We start from the raw sequence: 25,399 nt of genomic DNA, 5'->3' as shown, positions 1-25,399 counted from the left end.
AGGTTTCTTTGGAAGGCAGGAGACAGACCGGTAGGTCTGGGGCCAAAGCAGTTAGTGTCTTCTTTTCTTCCTCTGCAGGGGTCTTTCAGCTCAGCAGTCCTCTTCTTCTTGTAAGTTGCAGGAATCTAAATTCTTAGGTTCAGGGAAGCCCTTAAATACTAAATTTAAGGGCGTGTTTAGGTCTGGGGGGTTAGGAGCCAATGGCTACTAGCCCTGAGGGTGGGTACACCCTCTTTGTGCCTCCACCCAAGGGGAGGGGGTCACATCCCTAATCCTATTGGGGGAATCCTCCATCTGCAAGATGGAGGATTTCTAAGAGTTAGAGTCCCTTCAGCTCAGGACACCTTAGGGGCTGTCCTGACTGGCCAGTGACTCCTCCTTGTTATTCTCATTATTTCCCCCGGCCTAGCCGCCAAAAGTGGGGCCGTGGCCGGAGGGGGCGGGCAACTCCACTAGCTGGAGTGCCCTGTGGTGCTGGAACAAAGGGGGTGAGCCTTTGAGGCTCACCGCCAGGTGTTACAGCTCCTGCCTGGGGGAGGTGTTAGCATCTCCACCCAGTGCAGGCTTTGTTACTGGCCTCAGAGTGACAAAGGCACTCTCCCCATGGGGCCAGCAACATGTCTCGGTTGTGGCAGGCTGCTGGAACCAGTCAGCCTACACAGATAGTCGGTTAAGGTTTCAGGGGGCACCTCTAAGGTGCCCTCTGTGGTGTATTTTACAATAAAATATACACTGGCATCAGTGTGCATTTATTGTGCTGAGAAGTTTGATACCAAACTTCCCAGTTTTCAGTGTAGCCATTATGGTGCTGTGGAGTTCGTGTAAAACAGACTCCCAGTCCATATACTCTTATGGCTACCCTGCACTTACAATGTCTAAGGTTTTGCTTAGACACTGTAGGGGCACAGTGCTCATGCACTGGTGCCCTCACCTATGATATAGTGCACCCTGCCTTAGGGCTGTAAGGCCTGCTAGAGGGGTGACTTATCTATACTTGCATAGGCAGTGAGAGGCTGGCATGGCACCCTGAGGAGAGTGCCATGTCGACTTACTCATTTTGTTCTCACCAGCACACACAAGCTGGTAAGCAGTGTGCCTGTGCTGAGTGAGGGGTCTCCAGGGTGGCATAAGACATGCTGCAGCCCTTAGAGATCTTCCTTGGCATCAGGGCCCTTGGTACCAGGGGTACCATTTACAAGGGACTTATCTGGATGCCAGGGTGTGCCAATTGTGGATACAAAAGTACAGGTTAGGGAAAGAACACTGGTGCTGGGGCCTGGTTAGCAGGCCTCAGCACACTTTCAATTCAAAACATAGCATCAGCAAAGGTAAAAAGTCAGGGGGTAACCATGTCAAGGAGGCATTTCCTTACACCCCCTGTATGAGCTTTTCTGCTCACCCTTGTTATGACCCATTTGTCTGCCTTCTTTCCCAATTCTTGGGGAGAGGTCAGATCTAAGTCTACAGGATATTGGTGCAACAAATCAGATAATTGTTAAGAATATGCTCTCTGAAAATCAGATTGTATAATCTTTCATAGCCAGCCACCTTACCACCATTCAACCAACCTCCTAAGGCCTTCACTGAACAGTCTACAAAGTTTATCCAATCCTGTGAAGACTCTTTTCTGGTTTCTCTGAACTTGATTCTATATTGTTCAGTGGTTAAGCCTAATCCATCCAAGAGTGCACTTTTCAGAACATGGTAGTTGTCTGAGTCATCTTCTCTGACAATAAGGAGCCTGTCTCTCCCCTTGCCAGTGAAAGACAACCACAGGATAGCAGCCCACTGTGCCTGAGGGACCCTCTGAACTTTACCGGCCCTCCCAAGTGCAGCAAACCACTTATAAATGCCATCCCCATCCTTGTAAGGGGGGACAACCTTGTGCAGGTCTCTGGAATCAAATGTGTGTTCTCTAACACTGGAGTTTCTGAAACTACTGCTGCTGCCGCCACCATGGGGAGCTAACCCCTACCCCTGTCCTTCCCTTTCCACAGCCAGGGATTCCCTGTCTAAGGCCAACTGTTGCTGCTGTAGCCTCAGTCTGGCCTTCTCCACCCTCAGCTTTCTGAGTTCCCTATCTAGGGACTGATCCTCAGGGTTGGATGTGTGGGACACTTCTGATACAGAAGTGACATGGGAATGAGCAGAGGAAGACCTAACTTGAGTTACTCTAGTGACCTGGCCTCTAGGTGTGAAGGGTGCTCTACCTGTGTGTGACCCCTTCCTACTACCAGCTACACTCTGAGGTTTATTAAGGGAAAGAGCTGTGGAAGGGCCCTCCCCTGGATCTTCAGAATGGTCTCCTGAATCTCCCTGGGTGGAATCTCCCTCCCCTTCTGATTGTACCCGACCAGTAGGATGTTCCTGGTCATCTTGCAAGAGGAGATTCAAGAGAATTGCCTTGTTAGGGTCCTTCTCAATCCCTAAACTTCTTTCTAAGCAGAGACCCCTCAGACTTTTGAAATTCAAGCTTTCATAAGTGGTCTTTGCAACCCTGGGGATAGTGTCTACAGCAGACATGGTGAGCGAAAGAGATTAGGGAGAAGAGTAAAAAGTAAGCAAACTATTTGGCCAAAAAAAATTGAGAAAAGAAAAAACCTTTTCAGAACTTTAAAAGTTTTAGAAAGTTGGAAAGAACTTTTCAGAAAGTAAAAAATGACTGCTCAGTACAATTGTATCTAGCTCTAAGTATTGGAGTACACTTTTCTTGTTAAAAGCACTAGTAACAAGGTGGTAAAGCAATTGCAAGTACTTATCCCACTGTTTCACCACCAGTGTAGGAGGCTGGCCTGGTTTGTAGTGGGTACCTAAGTTACTTACACCTTATACCAGGTCCCGTTATCCCTTATTACTGAAATGTAGGCAGTGTTCTAGCAGCTTAGGTTGTCTAAAGGTAGCTGTGGCAGAGCAGCTTAGGCTGAACTAGGAGACATGCAAAGCTCCTGCAATACCATTATAGTTACACAGTACTTATACACAATAAAAGACAACACTCAGTGTTTCCAAAAATAAAGGTACTTTTTTCAGTGACACAAGCCCAAAAATATCTTAGAGGCAATTCTTATTCTGGAGGTAGGTATTATACACAATATATACACATGTAACCAAAAACAGGTAAGTAAACAGTCATAGAATAGTGCAAACAGTAGAAAATACAATACATTGCAGTGGGCCTAGGAGCAATACAAACCATATACTAAAATAGTGGAATGCGACTCACTAATTCCCCCTAGGCAAGTGTAGAGTGTAGAGGGGTGCTGGGAGTGTACGAAAACACCACAATGAAAGTAAAGTACCCCACCCCAGATGCCAGGAAAGTAGGAGTTAAGTACAGCAAGTTTCCTCATTACACCCTACAAGTCATGATAACATATTTTGCAAGACTGCAAGCAACAAACAATGGATTCCTGGACCTGAAGACCTGTGGAGAGAGGAGATCAGGTCCAGAAGTCAAAGAAGAGTCCAGGAAGGACAGGAGTCCCTGCCAACCTAGAAGATCGTGCAAAAGTGGATTCTCCTGTAAGAAGAAGACTACAAAAGAGCACCAAAGAAGAAGGCTGTGGGTTCCTGCTTGGTGCAAGAGATGTTCCACGTTAAGTTGTTGAATGCAGGCTGTTTGCGTCGCTGGATTCCGCCAACAAGCCTTGGTTCACACAAGTATGCGGTTTGCATCAAAATGGAGCTGCGTGGACCCAGGAGGGACCTGGAGGTCTCAACTTGGACTGAGGAGACAGAGGGGACTCTCAGCACTTCTTAGAGCCCACAGAAGACCAGGCAGCACCCACGGGAGTCCCAGAACACATGGAAAAAAAAGATGCTAAGTGCAGTCGTCGCAGCACTACAAAGGAAGGTCCCACGCCGCTGGAGAACAACTCAGCGAGTTCTGCGTCACAGGATGGAGTGCTGGGGACCTGGGCTACTCTGTGCACGAAGGATTCTTGGAAGAAGTGCACAGAAGCCCAAGGAGCTGGAGAAGAGGTGGTGCACAGAGGTACTGTCGCAGCACGGGAGGCAAGCTCTTACCTCCACCACATTTGGACAGGTGGACCTTAGGACAGTCTTGGTCACGTCGGCCCACTACCTGTGTTCCAGGGATCACACTCATTTTCAGGAGAGGAGTCCCAGAATACCAGTCGTCGTCGCAGAGGGGTGCCTGCAGAAGCAGAGAAGTGACTCCGTCACTCCACGGGAGATTCCTTTGGTTCAGCAAGTGCTGGCTGGAGCTGAAGTTGCAGGTCGCAGGAGTCGTCCTTCATACTTTGTTGCAGTTATAGCAGTTCCTGGAGCAATCTGCGGTTGATCCGACGGTCAGAAGCTGAAGCAGAGGATGCAGAGGATTCCTGGAGGAGTCTTGCAAGCTGAATCTGAGGAAACACCCAGAGGAGAGACCCTACATAGCCCTGAGAGGGGGGGGATTGGCTACCTACCCAGGTATGCACCTATCAGGAGGGGTCTCTGACGTCACCTGCTGGCACTGGCCACTCAGAGGTCTCACATGGACATATTTGGAGTTACCATTGTGAAGCTACATATATGTATTCTTATGGATGGCAAAAGAAATGCTGCAGCCAAAGGATCTCCTGGAACCCCAATGCCCTGGGTACCCAGGGATCATATACTAGGGATTTAAAAGTGGGGTCCAATTTGCCAATAGGAATTGGAATATGGAGTCACTAAACTATAGTGACACATTTGGTAAGTAGAGAGAGCATAAGCCCTGGAGTTCTGGTTAGCAGAACTTCAGTGACACAGTTAAGCATACTGACAACACACACATAGGCCACAAACTATGAGCACTGGGGTCCTGGCTATCAGGATCCCAGTGAGACAGTAAAAACCCACTGATAAACACTCACAAACAGGCTAAAAATGGGGGTAACCATGCTAGAAAGAGGCTACTTTCTCACAGCTTGGAAAAATACCTGCACCACCGACATGATGGCATTTGAAGCTAAGCTAAGCACAAAATGGAGTCAGTGGTCAAGATGTAATTGGTGGTTAAATACAGATAGCATTACAAAGCTGTACAACATTAATACTGAGAAACATGCCAACACAGATAAGATTAGGCTTGTGGGGGCCTAGCATGAGAAAGAGCACCCCACAGATAGAGTAACTTCTGTGGGGGGGAAGATCCTGTAGAAAATAGGGATGAGGGTAGTTCCTCCTTCCAAAGCATTAGTGCATCCACAGAGGAAGAAGTGCCCCTAGCCAGGCTGATTAAAAGACAGGCCTTTCAGAGTCCGCTTCAGGAAAGGAAAGAGTTGGGCCTAGAACCCATTACTGGTGACGCATTCAAATATTGAGGGCGAAATCTTTCAATATTAAACTCTCAAAAGGAATTGTTCCTCCCTTCAATGAAGGGGATGATATAGTCAAATGTTTTTTTGCCTTTAAAAGAGCCTGTACTAGGTAGGAAATTGGGGAAAAAAAATAGGCCACACTGTTGTGTGAGTTATTCTCAGGAAAGTGCATGGATCGGTCCATGACACTGAATGAGACAGATTCTAAATCCTACTGTCTCACGAAGGGTACACTGATTAAGGGCTTTGGATTTATAACCGAAGAGCACCTGTAGGAAGCTGGCTCTGTATATACTATATCAAAGTGAGATATAGTGTGCACAGAGTCCAGGCTTCCCCAAAGGCTGAACAGAGGCTAAAGTAGACAATACTAATGCTCTCTATTGTGGTAGTGTGGTCAAACAGTTAGGCTTATCAGAGGGTAGTGCAAAGCATTTGTTGTGCACACACGGACAATAGAAGAGGCACACACTCAATGACTTAACTACAGACCAAACGTTTTATGTATCAAAAATACCTTTTCTTCATTTATTTTTAGAACCCCAAGATTCAAGTTACAGGTAAGTACTTTAAAAGTTTCGTATTTTATACAGGTATCAACATTACTTTGTTTGAAATAGGTAAGTATTACAGTTTTTGAATTATTGTCAATAATTTGTTTGTTAATGGACATAGTACAATTTTCAGAACAGTTCCTGGGGGAAGAAATGTTGTCGGTTGACAGATAAGTGCAACACTTACAGTTTCAGTCTCCGGGTGTAAGGAAGTCCACCGGCTGGGGTTCAGGCTAACTCCAAACACCCACCACCAGCAACCCAGGGCCAGTCTGGTGCAGAGGTCAAAGTTGAGCAAATTTAACATGGGTTCCTATGGGGATGGGGTACTCGGAATCCGGTCTGCTTGCAAGTAAGTACCCACGACTTGGATGCCAGACCAGGGGGGAATTAGAGCACTGAAGGGGCCACAAGTGAGCACCATATCACACATCCTCAGCACACCGGGGCGGCCGGGTGCAGGGTTGAAACAGGACATCTGGTTTTCAATGCTGGTCTACGAGGAGACCCCAGGGGTCACTCAGAGGCTGCAGGCGAGGTCCGGGGGAGGATGGGTGGAGTCTTGGGCACACCTTCGGTCAGACAGGGAGGAGGGCCGCCTGCTTAATGTTGAGGCACTGGGGGTCGGTTTCTCCAAGGCCTGGGCGCTGCGGGTGCAGTGTGTTCTTAGGTGTCGGATAACATCATCTGGAACTTCGTAGTCAGGGGGGGTCCTCTGGATTCCCTCTGCAGGTATCGTCGTGGAGGGGTGTAGCGGCCAACCCAGGCAGGGCACTTGCTAGCAACCGCCTAGGGTCGGGTGCACAAGGGTCAAGAGTCACATCTGGAGTGAGCTGGGAGTCCTTGGTTGTAGGTTTTCTTTCGACAGAGCCACAGTCCTCAGGAGTTCTTGGTCCTTTCGGGTGGAAGGCAGTCCTCTGGAGTTGGCAGAAGTCGCTATGCCCGCTGGATGTGTCGCTGGTCTTTTGCAGGTTCTTTGAAGTAGGAGACAGGCCGGTGGGCCTGGGGCCAAAGCAGTTTTTGTCTTCCTTCGTCTCTGCTGGGGATTCAGCTTAGCAGTCCTCCTTCTTGTAGGTCACCAGGAATCTGGTGAGCTGGGTTCAGGGACACCTTTAAATCCTAGATTTAGGGGCATTTTATGGGTCAGAGGGCAGTAGCCAATGGCTACGTTCCCCAATTATGGTTGCATCCTCCTTATGTCTACTCCCTTTGGGAGGGGGGGCACATTCCTATCCCTATTGGTCCCTGTCCTCCAAACCAAGATGGAGGATTCTGCAGGGAAGGTGTCATCTCAGCTCTGGACACCTTTGGGGTCGTTGTGGACGGGGTGGTCACTCCTTCCTGTTCTCCCTAATTACTTCTCTGGACTTGCCACCAAAAGTGGGGTCTTTGTCCGAGGGCTGGGCATCTCCACTAGCTGGAGTGACCTGGGGCATTGTAACACAAAGCCTGAGCCTTTGAGGCTCACCGCTAGGTGTTACAGTTCCTGCAGGGGGGAGATGTGAAGCCCCTCCACCCAGTGCAGGCTTTGTTTCTGGCCCCAGAGAGCACAAAGGCTCTCACCCCAGGGTGTCAGAAACCAGTCTTTCAGTGGCAGGCTGGCACAGACCAGTCAGTCCTGCACTGAAGGATTGGGTAAAATACAGGGTGCCTCTCTAAGATGCCCTCTGTGTGCATTTTTTAATAAATCCAACACTGACATCAGTGTGGCTTTATTATTCTGAGAACTTTGATACCAAACTTCCCAGTATTTAGTGTAGCCATTATGGAACTGTGGAGTTCGTTTTGACAAATTCCCAGACCATATACTTAATATGGCCACACTGCACTTACAATTTCTAAGAATGGACTTAGACTCTGAAGGGGCATATTGCTAATGCATCTATTCCCTCACCTGTGGTATAGTGCACCATGCCTTAGGGCTTTAAGGCCTGCTAGAGGGGTGACATACCTATGCCACAGGCAGTATTTTGTGTGCCATGTCGACTCTGCCTTTTTCTCCCCACCAACACACACAATCTGCAACGGCAGTGTGCATGTGTTAAGTGAGGGGTTTCTGGTGACTGGGGGCATAGTTCTGCTCACTATACACCTCTGTTTGTGGAGACTGAGTGGTAGCAGTTGACTGCATGTAATCTACTTCCTGAGGTTGTAAAGGTCATCCTCTGAGCTAGGTGTTCCTCTACAAAATCTATTTTGGGAAGACATTCCTCCACGATTCAGATCCCTCTACAACCAAACTCTTGGATTCTTTGGTGTTTGTTTTACGTTTACCCAGCAATGTTTTGCAATGGACACCATTAAGGTGTATTTGTCGGGCTTTTTGCAGTTGACAGACCATCTGTTGTTTAAGCCATCCGTTGCAATGCAGGTTACTATAGGTTTGATACACATGTCCCCTCGCAAGCTGTGATAGCACTGTTAATTTGGTCCTGCTGTTCCTCATGCTTACCCCCTTCAAGCCAGTCCCAGTTGCTTGTTGTGTCTTGTGAATCTCAAATCCATTATCCTCGTGATTACCACAAAGCTCCCAAGCTTTTTCGGTGATACCGCAACTGCTGTACACCACCCTTTTCCCCAGACAAACTGGTGTTGAGGACCAGGGCAGTCATTTTGCCTACAGTTGTGACACATTGTGCAACCCATCACCATCCCAGCATTCTTTGCCATACTTCACCCCTTAAAAGAGGTGGGGGGGGGGACTCAACTGACTGGATTCAAAAAGAGCCTTGAGCTTTATATTGATCGTTTCAAGGTCTTTCGGATGGTGATCAGCTCAATGTGGGGTTCGCTAAGGTGAATACCATTGGGTGGTGTTCTCAGGGGACAAGAAAAGCGGTGCATTAAGAGCTGCTGCACATTGACTGATAAGGATCCTCTGGAAAGACATAGGGCTCATTCCACTTGGGCCAGAGCTCCTACAAAAGCATTGGCATGCAAAGTGCTTGTTTTGGACATCTTCCTGGCCATGACATGCGCATCGGTGCATACTTTCACAAAGCACTACTGCATTGACAGCCGGGTCCAACTGCAGAGGAATTTTGCTAATTTGGGGCTGCAGGTCTTTTTGGTCGAAGCCCACTCAATAGGCCCTCCACCTTGGAAAGTACTGTTTTAGTTTATGTCCTAAAGGGGAGGAGGCTGCCAATAGAAGAACAGGTTAGTTACCTTCAGTAATGCTGTTTCTGTTGGAAAATCTTAGCTAACTGCACATTACTTACTGCCCTCCCTTTTCCCTGTTCTGTTGAGTGGTCTTGTTTTACGATTTAAAAAGTTCCCAAATTGCAGATCTGCGAGCTGGTACAGGCAATTGTTTTGTGCTCTGTATTCAAGGGTGCAGAAAAAGGTCATCAGTTCACAGGATGGTGCCTATATGTGGCTCCGCTTCGTCACTTCTGGGTTGAAACAAAGTGATCACAACATCATCTGGTGGCGTGTGGGAGCACTGCTGTGAAATCTTCCAATTCCAGTTTGACACCTGGGGAACATTCTAAAGGTGAAGAATACACAATACGATATAATATGCACCAGAAAGAGATTAGTAATTTGTTCATTAGGAGTTAAATTGAAGCCAAAGGTGATATGTTTACCGCAGGAGTAAAAAAAATAAAAATAATAATAATTCATTGGGGCATGATTATTTCTGCTTTTTAAACCTGTAACTGCGAAATAACAATTGAAATGTGAAAGATATGTCTGTGAAATCTACAGCTATAAAGTCCGTAATGCAAAGAGAGACCACAAAAAGGAAGAACTAGTAATGATAAGGTACACATTTGATACGCATCAACATTTATTTTTATTAGGTTGTGGCCAAGTCACACATTTTGGCTTTTTAAAATGCATCTGATGAAGTGTTGCTTACAATTCGTATGTTAACATCTACTTGATTATTTCTCTGTTGATATCACCTTTCCTCTTTGGTGTTTGGTGTAGAACACCCCATAGTTGGAGAAAACTGTATAAGGTACTTTTGGTTATATTTTGCAGGAATCCTTTGCTGAACATTTGGGCTACTCAGATGGTCTGATCAATGGGTAATGAATTTACGTAATACTTCTTAGACTGTGTTGTTTTATTTGTTACATTTAAATAGACAATGTTTTGCACACAATCGCATTGGAAAAGTTTTATCAGGCTTTTCTTTTTAAAATATCTTAACTTTTTAGTGTACCTTGTCTGCATAACTGTTTGTCTGACTGGTGTGTATATCTTGTACTTTAGAATGTAGTAGCATGGAATTGCTGGAGGAAGAATGTGATGTATGGCGTCTGTGTTGCTAAATGTAGATGATCTGAAGATAATTAAAGGATGATACTTTGTTTCATTTTAATCACCATATATGGTAAAAGTGCTTTATGTGACATAGTGCACTTATGATGTAGCAGTGATAAGCACAAGTAGGTATTGGCTCTCTTAGACGTCCTTTATCGTTATCATCAGGTAATAGACGGACTAATGTTGAAATAGCCTGACAATAAGAACATTCTTTTTCCAATAGGACGTTTTGCCATATTCTATTTCTAAGCTACTGCTGAATAGTCCTCTCCCTTACAAATCAATTACAGCAGTTCCAGGGCATACCCATCTGTGTGCCAATCTGTGGAAATTGGTTTTCGGTTGTAAACAGTTTTAGTGCAGCTGAGACAATATGTGCAAACCAGTCCAATAAATCTGCAAATAATCGCCAATTGCTGCAACTCATTTTTAACTTGGAACTCCCTAGCCCTTCCCCCCGCTCCCACACACTCACACTGACAAATATTACACAAATGCAAGGGTTCTTACTCCTCCCCACAAATAATCACACTTTCCATTTGCACCTAAGTCCTCCTCTAGGTATTGTTGCTAGTTGAGATCAAGTGTTTGTTTAGCCTTTTAGGTCTAGTGGAGCAGTTGATGATGCTAAGAAGATGGGCTTCCAATGGTAGTTGAACCAGTTGTGCTGAATGCTCACATCATACATTATTTCTTCAGTGACTATTATGGTCCTGAGCTTGGTGTACCATGTGATTATCTAAGATGGATCTGATTGCTTCCAATTTGCTGCTATCATTTCTTTGCTGCTATTGGACATGATTCAACAGAAAACTTTTTGATTTATTCATACCATTTGGTCTAGTCTCACTAAGGTATCTGCTTCTTCTTGTGTGGGAAAACCAGTAGCTGATTATTCCTGAAAAGCATCTCCTTTCAAAGATGCCGCAGTTTGGCATATGACCAGCAGATATGAAGTTGTGGCTCTGTTCGGCACCCCTACTTGTGTTAGGGTCTGTCTCTTTTAGTTGTTGGAAATCACCTCTTAGATTCTGGAAAAATAAAGAACGACTGGGCCCGAGTAGTTCTTGTTGTTCCGGACAAGGCACGGAGTGTATGATTTCCTGAGCGTCTGAGTTGCATCGATACTCCACTCAGATTGCCTTTTCAGGAAGATCTTCTGTCTAGCAGCAGGGGAGGATTCTGTACCCGAACCTGTCTAGTCTCTGCCTTCTTGCGTGGAGATTGAGCAGCAGCAGTTGACAGCTTTCTACATTCTGCCCAAAGTCTGTGATGTTATCTTGGCAGCTAGGCATCCCTCCACCAAAACGGCATACGCCTGTCGTTGGCCGAAATTAGTGGCATGGTGTACCAACAAGACTGTTGATCCCCTTTCTGCACCTCTGTCTGAGGTTCTTTTGTTTGTACTCTCTCTTGCCCAGCAGGGCTCTGCTTTGGGCACCCTTAAGGGTTATCTGTCTGCCATCACTGCTTTCCTCAGACTACCTGATCAACCCTCCTTGGTTAAATCTCCAATTGTTGCGAGATTCCTTTGAGGTCTTACACACATGTTTCCGCCACCCAATTCATAATGCCTTAGTGGGGTCTGAACCTTGTACTCACTTTCCTCATGTGTGCTCCGTTTGAGGCTCTCCGTAATTATCCTAGTTCACTCCTCACCTTAAAAACAGCCTTCCATGTGGCCATCACCTCTGTGCGGAGAGTGAGTGAGCTGCGTGCTCTTCATCTCTGTCCATCCTGGAAAAGTGGTGCTTCGTACTAGTGCCTCTTTCCTACCTAAAGTGGTCATGCCTTTTCATTAGGCCAATCCATCACCTTGCCTACTTTTGACACACCCCCACATACTTCTCGTTAGGAGGAGAGGCTCCACCATCTGGTTCCAAAAACAGCATTGACGTTCTGCCTCAGTTGTAGCTAAGATTTCCTGGTGGATGATCCACTCTTTGTGGGTTATGTGGGTGCGAAGAAAGGATGGGCGGTGCAGAAGAGAACCATGTTTAGATGGGTTGTTTTCTGCATCAAAATGTGCTACACTTTGGCTAAGAAGCAACCCCCTGAAGGTTTGCGTGCTCACTCACCCAGAGCAGCAGCTACGACCACTGCATTAGCACACAGAGTTCCAGTCCTGGACATCTGCCAGGCAACAACATGGGTGTCCCTGCACACATTCATTAAACACTATTTACTAGACAGTCAGGTCTGCAGGGATGTTTACTTTGGCAGTTTGGTCCTGCAGGACTTTCTTGTATGATCTTAGTTGGCAGACCCACCTCCAGGGGTGGTATTGCCTGCGTATCTATTCTAAGATAAGATCCTGCAACTAGGAGCCTCTATCAGATAAACAAGTTACTTACCTTCAATAACAAATTATCTGGTAGATACAGATTCCAGTTGCAGATTCCTTAGCGACCCACCCATCCCCCCGTTCTGTGAACTGATTTCTAGGGATAGGGACCCCCTTCCAGGGCCCTAGTTCTGGCGCACCAGTATGTGTTCTTCGTGGCTCCACGCTAATGGTTTGGAAAGTCGTGAAAAGAAACTGACGTCAGCGCACCGGAGTGGCACCTATTTATGAACGCAGCATAATTACAGCAACCATGACAACAACGACGAATGCAGACTCAACCGACGCCAGCTGACCACGCGTAAGGGTACTGCTCGAAGAAAAATTCGCTGTACCTAAATAAAGCAGGGTGGTGCAGAAATTGACCATCTCTCGATGGATTGTACTCTGTATCAACATCTGTTAATCACAAGCTAAAAAGCGGCCTGCTGAACGCTTGTTATCTCATTCTACCAGTGCCAAGGCTGTTACTACTGCGTTAGGATGCGGAGTTCTGCCCTGGACAGCTGTCAGTCTGCTATGTGGGTGTCACTCCACACGTTCACAAAATACTGCCAGGACAGTTCAGTTCGTCGAGATAGACACTTTGCCCATTCAGTCCTCCAGGACCTTTTGGTTTAAGCCAGTTAGCAGACCTACCGATGGGATGGTATTGCTTTGGTATCTATTTTAAGGTGAGGAATCTTCTGTTAGGAGTCTTTATCAGAGGAACATGTTACCTTCGGTAATGCTTTTAGTGGTGGAGACTGTATCTTTCCACAGATTCCTCACTGAACCTGTCATCCTCCCTGTTCTGCAAACACGGCTGTTCATCAAAAAGATTCTATTACTCTGTACACTGGTCAAAAATCATTCTGACGTGGCTTTGTGTTTTTGGTGCAGAAATATTAATGAAAGAAACTGATCTCAGCGTGCTGGAGTGGCTTCTATATAGGCATTGCGCACGCCACTTCTGACATAGACGATGTTCATTTATTCAGTTGCTTGTGTAGGAAGCTGGCTCAGATTATGGTGTACAACTATGGAGTGGCACCCTAAGTTGACTCCAGAGAACCCTTAATGATAGTGTTCAGATTGCAAAATTTCTCTAGGGGTAGCTGTGGTGAGCAGCTAACACTTATCTTGGAGGATTATATATCACTTGCAATACCACAATAGTCTGTCAGTAACTGTTCTCAAGAAAGAACCACACCGGGTGTTGCAAAAATAAAGGTTTCTTTATTACACCACTAAGACTATACTAACCTTGGTGTATCTCCACTTGGAGGTATATACACATACAAAATATACACTTAGTAACAAGTAGGAAAAGCATGGGAATACATGGAGCCCTATGGGGGGCAAACCATATGCCAAGAACGTGGTATAAGAATGGAGGTGCCCAATCAAGGTAAGTGTGTTAGAATACCAGGGGCTGGGGGAGTAGGAAATTACCAGAGGTACGTACCAGAAATCCCACAGGCCCCGAGGCCCAGAGTAGTTATTGAGCCAGGTGTCCCATAGGCAAACACAGGACCTTCGCAGTTGATTTTTTTTATGAATTCAAGACCCTTACCATTGGACCTGGGGAAACCAGTTGGCACAAAGAAGGTTGCATAGTGCCCCACCCGTGGATATCCAGAAGACCGGAGTACCTACACCAGAGAGCCCTGGTGTATAACAGTGAAGTGGCGTCAGAAACCCTTGTTGGAGTCAGTGGAAGCCTTGGTTGTACAGCTGCTGTCGCGACCCGTGGACCAGGCCGGGGCGACCCAAGGGTGGATTCCAGATGTGAAGAACCTGAAAAAGTAGGTGACCGTGTCAGACCACTCGGAGATGTCCAGACGGTGCAGGTAGGCAATGCCCACACTCTTGGAGGTGAAGTACCTGCAGGACAGTGAAGGAAAAAGTCCAGCTGCAGAGTCCACAGGGATGTAGGAGATCCTTGGAGTCGCCCACAAGCTGTCTCACTTTGGTCGCCGGATTGCAGGAGGGTCAGTGGCCAGCAGGACCCACCAACAAGCCTTGGCAAATGCAGATAGCTGATGCAAGGAAGATTGCAGATTTTGGAGGACCAGCAAAGTCCCAGTGACTTGACCCTTGTTGGGGAGTCAGGACAGGCCTTCAGCAGCGAGAAAGTCATCTGAGTTGGAGAAGCCCACATGAGAGACCCACTGCCCTCAGGCACAGGGAGTCGCAGGGAGGCCTCAGCAGCAGAGCAACAGAGTCCTTGTGACCCTGAAGGATGCACAGCCACGGATGTTGTAGAAATCTTGCAGGAGCTGGCAAAATAAGGTTGCAATGGGAGCTCTCCCAACTGGATACAGTCTTGTTTCAGTTCCAGAAGCAGACCAGCATTGGTTCCGGAGTCCTGAAGCAGAACATGTCTTGCAGAGAGTCTTGCTCTACGAATCTGAGGATCCACCCTCGGCGGAACCCTTAAGTAACCCAAAAAGAGGGTTGTTCGCTCTCTGAAGTGACCTGCCTATCCTTGGGGGTCAGGGACATCATATACCTGGCCTAACCAGTCAGATACTCCCAGGGGCCTCTGCACATCATATTTTCAAGATGGCAGAATGAAGTGGCCACCTGGCAGAGCTCTGAGCACCTCCCTATGGGAGGAGTTGGGCAGGGGGATGGTCACTCAACTATCTTTCGTGCGGTTTCGTGCTAGAGGGGGAACCGGGGTTTCCTGAACTTGTGCAAACCGGATTATGCAAAGAGGGCACAAAATGTGCCCTCAAAGCAGTCTGGTGGTGCTCAGAGGCCACTCCACCCAAGCCCAGAGACACTTATTTCAGTGGGAGATTTGGTCACACCTCTCCTTTGCCGGAAATCCTTTTTTCTGCCTTCCCACACTTGAGATAGGCTCATCAGCAGGAGGGCAGAACAGTGTCTGGGGTCTGCAGCAGCGTTGGCTGGCAGCCAGACCCTGTAAGTATGCACAGGTAGAACTGGTGAATCCTCTAAGTAACCCCAGAGTACATGGGATCATGCAACTGTCACTAGAATCTGTGTAGTTGCATAATTCCAACATGTTTGATACCAAACATGCCTAGGTTCGGAGAAGCAATTATCTAGTGGAGCGCTTGTGTTGACCACTGTCCACTATATATCTTATGATGCTTTTCCCGCACTGACAAAGCCCAGGGAATAGAGTCTGGGGTGCGTATGGGTACCCTGCTAATGCAAGAGTACCCTTATGTAAGAAAGTGCCCCTTAGACATGGTTACACCCCCCACCCCCAAATTCTTTTTTGCCTGACTTGTCTGAGTGTGCGCTGGGATCCTGCTATCCGTGCCCCAGCAACAGTGTTCTTGCCCTAAACTGTACCATTGCTTACACAATTGACACACCCCTGGCACACAGCTAAGGTCTTGTAAAAGGTACCAGTGGTACCAGGGGCCCTTTGGCCAGGGAGGGTCCCTAAGGGCTGCAGCATGTATTATCCATCAAACACATGCACACTTCCATTGCAGCTTGTGTGTGCTGGGCGAAATAAAAAGATAAAGTCGACATGGCATCCCTCCCTGTATGCCATGCCCACAAACTACTGCCTGTGGCATAGGTATGATACCCCTCTAGCAGGCCTTACAGTCCTAAAGCAGGGTGCACTGTACCACAGGTGAGGGAATAGCTGCATGAGCAATATGCCCCTACAGTGTCTAAGTCCATTCTTAGACATTGTAAGTGCAGTGTGGCCATATTGAGTACATGGGCTGGGGGTTTGTCTATACGAACTCTGCAGCTCCACAATGGCTTCACTGAAGACTGGGAAGTCTAGTATCAAACTTCTCAGCACAATAAACTTAAGTTGATGCCAGTGTTGGATTTATTGAAAAATACTCCGACAGGACATCTTTGAAATGTGTTTCACCAATCCTCTAGTGTTGGGCTGACCGGTCTAAGCCAGTCTGCCACTAACAGACAAGTTTCTGACCCCATGGTGTGTGAGCTTTTGTGCTGTCTGGAGGAACAAAGTCTGCTCTGGGTGGAGGTGGTTCACACCTCTGCCCTGCAGGAACAGCAACACTTTGCAGTGAGCCGCAAAGGCTCCTACCTCCTGCTACGGTGCCCCAGGGCACTCCAGCTAGTGGAGGTGCCCCCCCCGGACCAGGCCCCACTTTTGGTGGCAGGTCTGGCAGGAAAATTAGTAAACACCAGTGGGACTGTCCACCCCAGGTGGGACTACCGCTAAGGTGCCCAGAGCTGAGGTGGACCCCTCCTGGCAGAATCTTCCATCTTGCTTTGGAGGGTGTTAGCCAATAGGGCTAGGAATGTGCCCTCCTCCACCAAAGGGAGTAGGCACAGGAAGGGTGTAGCCACTCTCAGGGACAGTAGTCATTGGCTACTGCCCACTGATCCCTGTAATGCCCCTAATCTAGTATTAAGGGACTCCCCTGACATTTGCTCTTCAGATTCCCGGTGACCTAACAAGAAGAAGGACTGAAGAGCCGCACCAGCAGGGAAGACTCCAGACAACAACGGACTTGGCCCTAGCCCTACTGGCCGGTCTGTAGCTTCAAGAATCCTGCTACAAGACGACGACGTGTCCTGCCGGACCAGCAACCTTTACAAACCCCGAGTGGACTGCCTGCGTACTCAAGGACCAAGATCTCTCAGGGACAGCAGCCTGTCCACAACAAAACCTCCAAGAAGGACTCCAGAGCTTCCTCGGATCTGCGGGTCCTGCCTACTCTGCACCCGATGCACACAGCCCATGTCCAGGTGGCCCACCAGTCCAGAGAAGGTCCCCAGGTGATTCTAACCTCAAGTTCACCCTGGCTTGACCCCTTCTGACTAACACGACAACGCCCGCAGCCTAAAGTCTGAAGACCCCTCTGACCGCGAACAGCTCCGGTGAAGATTTTCTGACACCTAAAGATACCCCAGCAGCCCCCTGGCCTTGGGGAACCCAACCGACAGTCCAGCAACGTCTAGAGGCCTCTCTACTTACCTGTCCAGCAATTGTTTTTCTTCAGTCGACTTCCTGGGCAATGGCTGAGCATCTTTGTGACCCCTGGGGTTGTCACCTTGAAAAGCATTGGGTGCCCAATGCTGTGTTTGCACCCTGTACCCGGCTGCCCCTGTGCCGCTGAGGGTGCATGCTTGGTTTTGACCTTAGGCCCCCCTCCCAGTGCTGATCTAAAGCCCCAGGTCTGTGCCCTGAAGTCGTGGGTACTTACCTGCAAGCTATTAACCTTAAGAGTGCCCCCTTTCGCCATAGGATTCCATTGAGCACCCAACACCAACTTTGACCTCTCCACCTGGCCGGCCCCGTTTTGCTGGTGGCGCACTCTTGGGGTCTTCCTGAACTTTCCCCTGTGGACACCTCAAACCCCGATGACTGGGAAAGTAAGTCAAGTACTTACCTGTGAATTGTATTGTTACTTTTCCTCCCCTAAGCATTGCTTTCTGTGAGAAATTGCACTCTGTCCACTTTTGAAACTGAAAAGCATTACTTACCTGTAAACTGTTTTATCTGTGAATTCTAAACAAAGTGCTTTTGGTACTTGAAAGTGATACGTTCTTGAAACTGTACTTACCTGCAACAAAAATCCTTTTGATTCTAGAAATAATTTAACGGTATATGTTTTGATACATACAACATTAGCCTGGAGTTAATCATTGAGTGTGTGCCTCATTTCTTAACTGGTTTGTACAACAAATGCTTAGCACTACCCTCTGATAAGCCTAACATCTCGACCACACTGTTACAAAAGAGAGCATTAGTATTGTCTTCTTTACCCACTGTAATGTCTCTGGAGATCAACTAGACTCTGTGCACAATATACATTACTTTGGTATAGTATATACAGAGCCAGCTTCCTACTCCTCACACTTAAGGACATGCACCCTGCTCTTGGGATGAAGGGCCTGCCAGAGGGATAACTTAAAATGTCCAAGTGCAGTGACTGCAATATAAGGCAAACCGTATATTTGAAGTGAAAGGTGCATGCACTATTTTACGCAGACTGCAATGGTGGGCCTGCAGACTCTGGATGGGCTCCCATGGGTGGCATAATACATGCAGCAGCCCATGGGTACCTAAGTGCCATATACTAGGGACTAACATGGGTGCACCAGTATGCCAACTGTGGGTGTAAAAAGTTTACCAGCAACCAAACTTAGAGGAGTGAGCACAGACATCTGGGTTCCTGATTATCAGGATCCTAGTGTACTACAGTCAAAACACCCTGACACCATACAAACAGTGGGGGTAACTATGTCAGAAAGATGCTACTTTCCTGCACATTGCTTCCATCTCTAATGTATCTTGTTATGGTTTGTTACATAATAACAATAACTATCATTTAAATCCAACATTAAAAAAACAGCTGGGGGTGGGGGGGCATTGGCCTGGAAGACCAATATGGCGGACACAAGTTAGAGAGCTCCTGCCCCTCCGCACAGAAACCACTAGGATGAAGAAGCCTGGGTGGAGGAGAACCCTCTGCCTGAGAAGCATGACATCTAAGATGGCGGGCGTGACTGACTGAGTTCTCCCCGGCCCACGCTTCATTGCTGGGTGCGGCCCTGGATACCGCTGGCCTGGACCTACTGGAGTTGTGCCAGGCAGGAGACTTTGCAGAGTGGTGTTGGGTGGCCAGAGAGGGGTTGCTGACCCAAGGGCCCGGGCAGTGTGGTGGGACCGGCCCACCCACCTTTGATCCTGTTGGGTGCGACCCAGAGGCCTGTGGGCCGCACCGGGCATCAGGAGCCAGATCAGACTCCGGAGTGACTACGGGGGTGGCCGTTGCCCGCAGTGCGAATGGAGCGACACTAAGTGAGCGGTGGGAAGGGCCCGGCTCGTATGCGGCCGGCCAGAAGAGAGAGGCTGGAGTGGTCTGACTGCATGCGCAACATGGCAAGACCTAAGCCACCAGTGCTGACCTTGGATGGCCATCGCTCATAGCCCTGAGGAGGGCCCAGTGTGTTGAGGGCTGGAAGGTGCCCTTCTATTTTGCAGCTGAGTTGGGGGTTCCCCATGAGGGCCTTGTGGCCTGGGCCCCCTGCCAATCTGTGCTGCTGGGACCTGTGTGGAGAACACATGGAGATTTGTCGGACTTGCGCTCACGGGCCTCGCCTTGGGAACTTGCCTGCCTGGTGGGGGTACTAAACCCTTGTCCAGATGACCCCTCTAACTATTTGGAGTAGTTCCATGCCACCCGGAGGGCCCTTGATCTGCGGATTCTCCCTGCGCTTTTCTGGCCCCTGCTGCTTGGTGTTGTGACACGCCCCCGTTTAGCGCCCTTACATGTGTTGCCCAGGCCGGACCTATGGCACAAACGGGTTGGTCCCTACCTGTAGAGACCACTGTGGGGTGGGTGTGGGGAGCAGGTGCGGTCCATCCCTATTCTGTGCGGAAGGGAGAACGGTGAATTACCTGCAGTCCCTGCACCTGCCATTTGGACTGTCACCTGACAACCGAGTCAGGCTGAAATGGACAGATACACGGTTCTCATCGGATGATGGGGGGGAATGGACATGCTCATCATCCTCCAAGCTATCAAGCTATTTGTGATTCAAAAACCCTATTAGAAACGAAAATTGGGGAGATGGGCGCTGATATTGCCTTGCTCAACCAGGATCTGCACCAGACTGCCTAAAGGGATACGGAGGCGGAAATGAGGATCTCTACTTCGGAGAACACGGTTAAACGCTGTAGCTGAACCCAGTAGTTTGAGCGCTGTAGGTGGGTGTCTTCCACCACGCCTACCAGCTCCTCCGACTGGCGCTGTTTGCGCGCGTCAGTCGACGGAGTCTCACGTTCCCATGACGACGTGGGAGTGGCCACAGACGCCTGGGACTCGGATTTCCGGGTCCCGGGCACAGAAAAGGAGGACGGACACGGAACAGAGGCGGAGGAGCTTTCCTCGGGATCGGACGCGAGGAAAGGAGATCAGGACCGGGAGGACACGAAGAAGACGGCCAACGGAGACGACGAGACCGGGAACCCGAAGCTTCCCAGAACCTGGACAGCATCTGAAAAACCCACCGGACAACAGGAGACTAGCACTTTCCGCCACGCCCCCGGAGGGACCTGGCTCAACAAGGTACGGTCCTTGTTTCAAGGATGCCATAACCGCGCTAAAATACAAGGGCACGGGGGAGATGGGAGCGAGACAGGAGGGGAGGGGGTCTGAGAAGGGGGTTTGAAGGGAAAACAACAGGGAAGATCGAACTAAAGGCCAAACAGGACCTACAGGGGAGCACTAAGGGTGTTTTGGGCAACTCACATGTTCCTGCCCTCCCACTCATATCTCTCTCTCTCTCTCTCTCTCTCTCTCTCTCTCTCCCCCCCCATTATATCATAAACTCTTAGTTGTCTGTTAGAGATATCCCTACATCCAACTTACCTTTCCTTCCGTTCCTTTTGTTTTCCGGTACACCTGGGAGTCCACATCTAAACAGCGCCAGCCAAGAGGGGAACCTATAAAAGACACGAAGAGAGAGACGTTAAAGAGAGAAGCCCGGAGGAGTGAAACAACAACATTTTTTCTTCTTAATTTTCACAACTTTTTAATAAATAAGCACTATCACTTAAAACAAGTCTCAGAGTCCTTCGTACCACCGCACACCCCGTCACAAGCGCATTGCTGTATTTCGAGGTGGAGGCCCTATCAAGGTCTCTCGCCATAGGGTTTTGTGACCATCAAGACCCTCTGCCATCATTATTCTATTGGTGCTAGACCACATTATTAGAGTGCTTGGACTACTTGGCAGGTTGGACTTGTTTGTGTATACTTAGATGACTGGACAGCATTGGTGACTTTGGTTTTGTGAATGGTCTCTGCTAAGGATGCGTTTGACCTTCTTTAAGCTCTATCAGATTGACTATCATTCATCCTTGCAGTTTGTCTTACTATTCTGGATATCGTTGTGGCAGTGTTGCTTTATTTGTGAAATAATTCACTACTTTAGCCTTGGAAAAAGTCACGAGGATGACAAAACACATGTTGGCTGTTGGATGTATTAACTTATGACTGTGCAAAGAACAGACACTTTTCGCTATACCATTAAAGGAATAGCTCTTGACCTGACATCTATGGACTCCTAATTTAATACTACTTTCAACCATTACTTTGAGTGGTGGGTATTTTTTGTTGTATGTCGGTATAGTGTAACTATTTCACTTACGCTGCACTGCCTCTAGTAGTAGGGCATACAGATACCCCGGCACCACCCAAATGTATTCTAAATGTATATTTACTTGCCCACTTGTTACTGGATTTTGTGAGGTGGTGCGTTTAGTAATACTATACTACCCCTCCTGTCCTAAATCATTCCAATGTGTTGCTAACCAATACCTCCAATCTGGTGAAGAATGATGTGCATAAGTGAAAATTATGTGGTCCGTATGGAGTGCACCTGCTGTGGCAGGTCCATGTTGCTGATTGGTTTTTATTAACTACAAAGTGAAAATGAAAATCAGTGATGGGTGAATAATGTACTTAGTTGCGGATTGATGTAAAGGAGGTGGCTTAGTCGGGTTAATGCTCTAGGTAGCAAGGGTCCGGTTAGTAAGTTAGTTTAGCAAAATGGGTTGAAGTGGTTGTTAGTAAAGTCTCATGGAGAGAAGTGGGAGGACAGGAAGAGTTTGGTGGAAGCCTCTCAGAGTGTCTTCTGAACCTTTCTGTGTGGTTAAACTGGCTGAGACTGACTTGACAAATCAGAGGCTGGAAGATTGGAAAACTGGAGTCTGGTCTGGCCATGGATGTCCCAATTTTCTAAGTATTGTTTGCTTAATAAGTATTTCATAAATAGTTATACACATATGAAATCAGTAATCAGTACTCTCCTGTAATAACTCCAGTACCCTTAGTTCATTAGACTTTATTTATCTGCCAGCGCCACTCGCCCTTTCACAATCCATCCAAATGGCAAAAAAAAATTAAATTCAACATAGCAAAATAGTAAACATTTTAAGTGACATATTTGAGTGGGAAGAGAGACCAATTTCAACTGGTTGCTGAAGTACATTACTTAAATTGGATTTCAAGGGACAAATATGATATATATTCACTAAAACCTCTTGCCCCCAAAATGGGTGACTCACTACTAAATGGAGAGATGTGAACGGGAGGGGTGAATGTCCAGCCTAAATTCAATTTTTGTTTTTTTGTTTTTTTAAAGTCGCCATATATCTTGCTTTCTAGTTCAGTATGTCCGTCTCTTAACTGAGATGGGTGTGTTATCTAGTGGTAACCAAGTTGTGTCTCCAAAGGTACAGGTTGGATACCAATCACTGGCTGCAGCTGCATGTTAAGGTTGGCAATAGAAGAACAAATTTTATGAATGACAGTATTACAGCTCTACCACACTGTCCTGCATCTTAGCAATTTGCAGCTTTTGAGATAGAGAGCAGTATTGACATTCATTCTATAAACTGATTTTGTTTTTTTTCCCCTTGTGAAACAGAGCAGACCTTTATCGAGCCTCAGGAAAATTTGAACTTCTTGATCGTATTCTGCCAAAGTTGCGAGCTACGAACCACAGAGTTCTACTCTTCTGTCAGATGACATCACTTATGACAATTATGCAGGAATATTTTGCTTTCCGTAGCTTTCCTCATCTGCGTCTTGATGGTAAATCAGTTTTAATGAAAAATTAAAATGGCTTTTGGTCATACTTTTTTTCCATGTGGGTTTGTTGTTTCTGCCTGTTGTTTAGTATGCTTAAATATTTAAGGAAAAGGTGTCTGTGATGCATAGAGTCATGAAACTGCGGAGTACAGAATACTTATATCTTAAGTTATGATTAAATAAATTTACATGAAAGTTTTCTTTTGTAAGGCTAGATTTGCAACTAAAAGTTTTGTTTCAGTAACAAAAACAGCTGCTATATAAATAGTTCTAATTAAAATTTTAAATTTAAGCTGCAACCAAAGGTGGAGCATTCAGATTAGAAATGTAGAGAAAGTATAAATACAAAATTGTACTGAGGTGTGCTAATCCTGATTAATTTATGGGTCACAATGTAAAGCTGTATTGGTTAATGAATGTTACATTGCGATTTGAGTGACTATTTTTTTGATAAAGCGAGGTAGGAGAATTCTATAAAATATTGTTAAAAAAATTTGATTTCTGATGCAGGATGAATTTCCTTCTGATCACTTCCTTGGACCTATGTACACTTAAGGTAATTTAGTGTGATGTGATGATGTTTCGGGAAAAACAAGTGTAGAAGTCCATGAAGAGATTTCTTCTTATAAGAATACTGGGGCTAATTCGCCCACCACTTGCCACTTTGTTTGTAAAGTTCAACTGAGTGTATCAGGACATGTAATATTTCCCTGCATATAGAAATGTATTTTGCGACTTGATCAATGGCCTTATCAAAATCTCCTTCAGTAGACCTAGAAGGTTTGGGTAGTAGAGTTATTGTGGTGAAACCAGATGAGGGATTCTAATTGAATTCGCCATGATAATTCTTTCCCATCCCCAAACTGCTGGGTAGCTAATTAGCAAATACTTTCTCTAGAGCCCCAAGTTCTGAGAGTGACCATTATTTATCACCTCATCAGATTTACTACATGTGCCTATATTGCTGTGTGGTAGGCAAACAGACCCTACTGAGTCATCACATGGTGCTTTTGAAGAAAAGTCTGATAGGGTGCCCATACCAGAGAATGTGGACCTGATTGAGAAAGGTAAGTCTACACTTTTGTTTAAGATTACACTTCCTATTTTAACTTTGCTACTGTTTTGGTATTCACAAATTACAAGTGTAAAGTTACTCCTAGTAATTTTACTAGAAGTAAAGTTACACTTGTAGTGTAACCTCATTGTTATCAGTGATGGCAAATTTGAAACCAGTTTCATGCACACTACCTTTAATGCAGTGTCTCTACTGAGATGCAGCTATCAGCAGAGGCTTCATTTTCTTTTTGGTTTTGATTCTGATCCTGTGCCAGAATAGGGTGCACCGCAGCACACTGATGATGATGAGACAGATGGCTTGCTCCCCCCTAATTATACTGATGATGCCTTATACCTTGGCTTACAAAATGCCTAGGGGCTTGATACTTCCCCCTGAAACAAAGGTGGACTTGCCACATGAGCCATCAATAATAGAAAGTTTCTCATCTGCAGTGGTTGTTCGGAAGGCAGCTTATGGATGGGAATTAAAGCTCCCCTCCACTAAGACAAATGTTTTGATAGATTTTAAAGTGTGGGCCAGTAACATTGAAGCCCTTGCTTCCATTCAATAATACCCTTAGGGATACCTTAATGGCTACCTGGTCGAAATCATGTTCGTGACTGACCTCTAGCCACCAGGTGGTATAGACCTGCTCACGGTGAGACAGATTTTCTCTCCAATCAACACATGGTTCGACCTGTAAAGTGAATCTAATTTTCTTCCCCTCATTCCCCTTGATAGAGTCCAAAAGGACGGCATTGAGCTGGCTCTGTATATACTATATATATACCATAATGAGATATAGGCCCTCATTACAACATTGGCGGTAAAAGCCGCTTACCGCCGTGCAGAAGACTGCCAACACACCGCCGCAGCAGCGGAATTCCACCACGGTCATTATGACCCACTGCTCGGAATCCGCCAAAATTGAGACACCCACACAAGTCCGCCACACCAAAGGTCAGTGATAAATTGGCGAAAACAAAACCTCCACTGTCACGGCAACAGAAATACGCCCACACTATCACGACCCACAAATCCATGCGGCGGTCTTTCAACCGCGGTATTCCATTGGCGGTACACACCGCTGCGCTCAAAATACACACAAATTTACAAAACACTACCACATTGGACAAATCAAATACACACACCTGATACACATACACACACCACTCCCACACGCCCATTACAATATAAAACACACACCCACATCACCCACAAACTCCTACGACAAAACTTACAGAGAGAAGGCCAGAGAGACACTACAAACTACCACCAAGCATCCACAGGCACAC

General features: G+C 46.9%; 1 protein-coding gene across 5 annotated transcripts in view; it reads left to right on the top strand.

The window, feature by feature from the left end:
* The window catches only part of SMARCA2 (SWI/SNF related BAF chromatin remodeling complex subunit ATPase 2), a 1,363,970-nt gene that overhangs the window by 684,875 nt on the left and 653,696 nt on the right, over positions 1-25,399 (top strand). For all 5 annotated transcript variants that reach the window (XM_069228509.1, XM_069228519.1, XM_069228497.1 and 2 more), the window contains 2 exons: positions 9,851-9,897; positions 22,884-23,050. In XM_069228509.1, the coding sequence (XP_069084610.1) occupies positions 9,851-9,897; positions 22,884-23,050 (214 nt within the window). The remainder of the gene's footprint in view (positions 1-9,850; positions 9,898-22,883; positions 23,051-25,399) is intronic.

The sequence above is a fragment of the Pleurodeles waltl genome, chromosome 1_1, assembly GCF_031143425.1.
Source record: "Pleurodeles waltl isolate 20211129_DDA chromosome 1_1, aPleWal1.hap1.20221129, whole genome shotgun sequence".
NCBI classification, from domain to species: Eukaryota; Metazoa; Chordata; class Amphibia; order Caudata; family Salamandridae; genus Pleurodeles; species Pleurodeles waltl.
The sequence above is the reverse complement of the archived record's forward strand: the minus strand, read 5'-3'. Positions and strand labels throughout refer to the sequence as shown.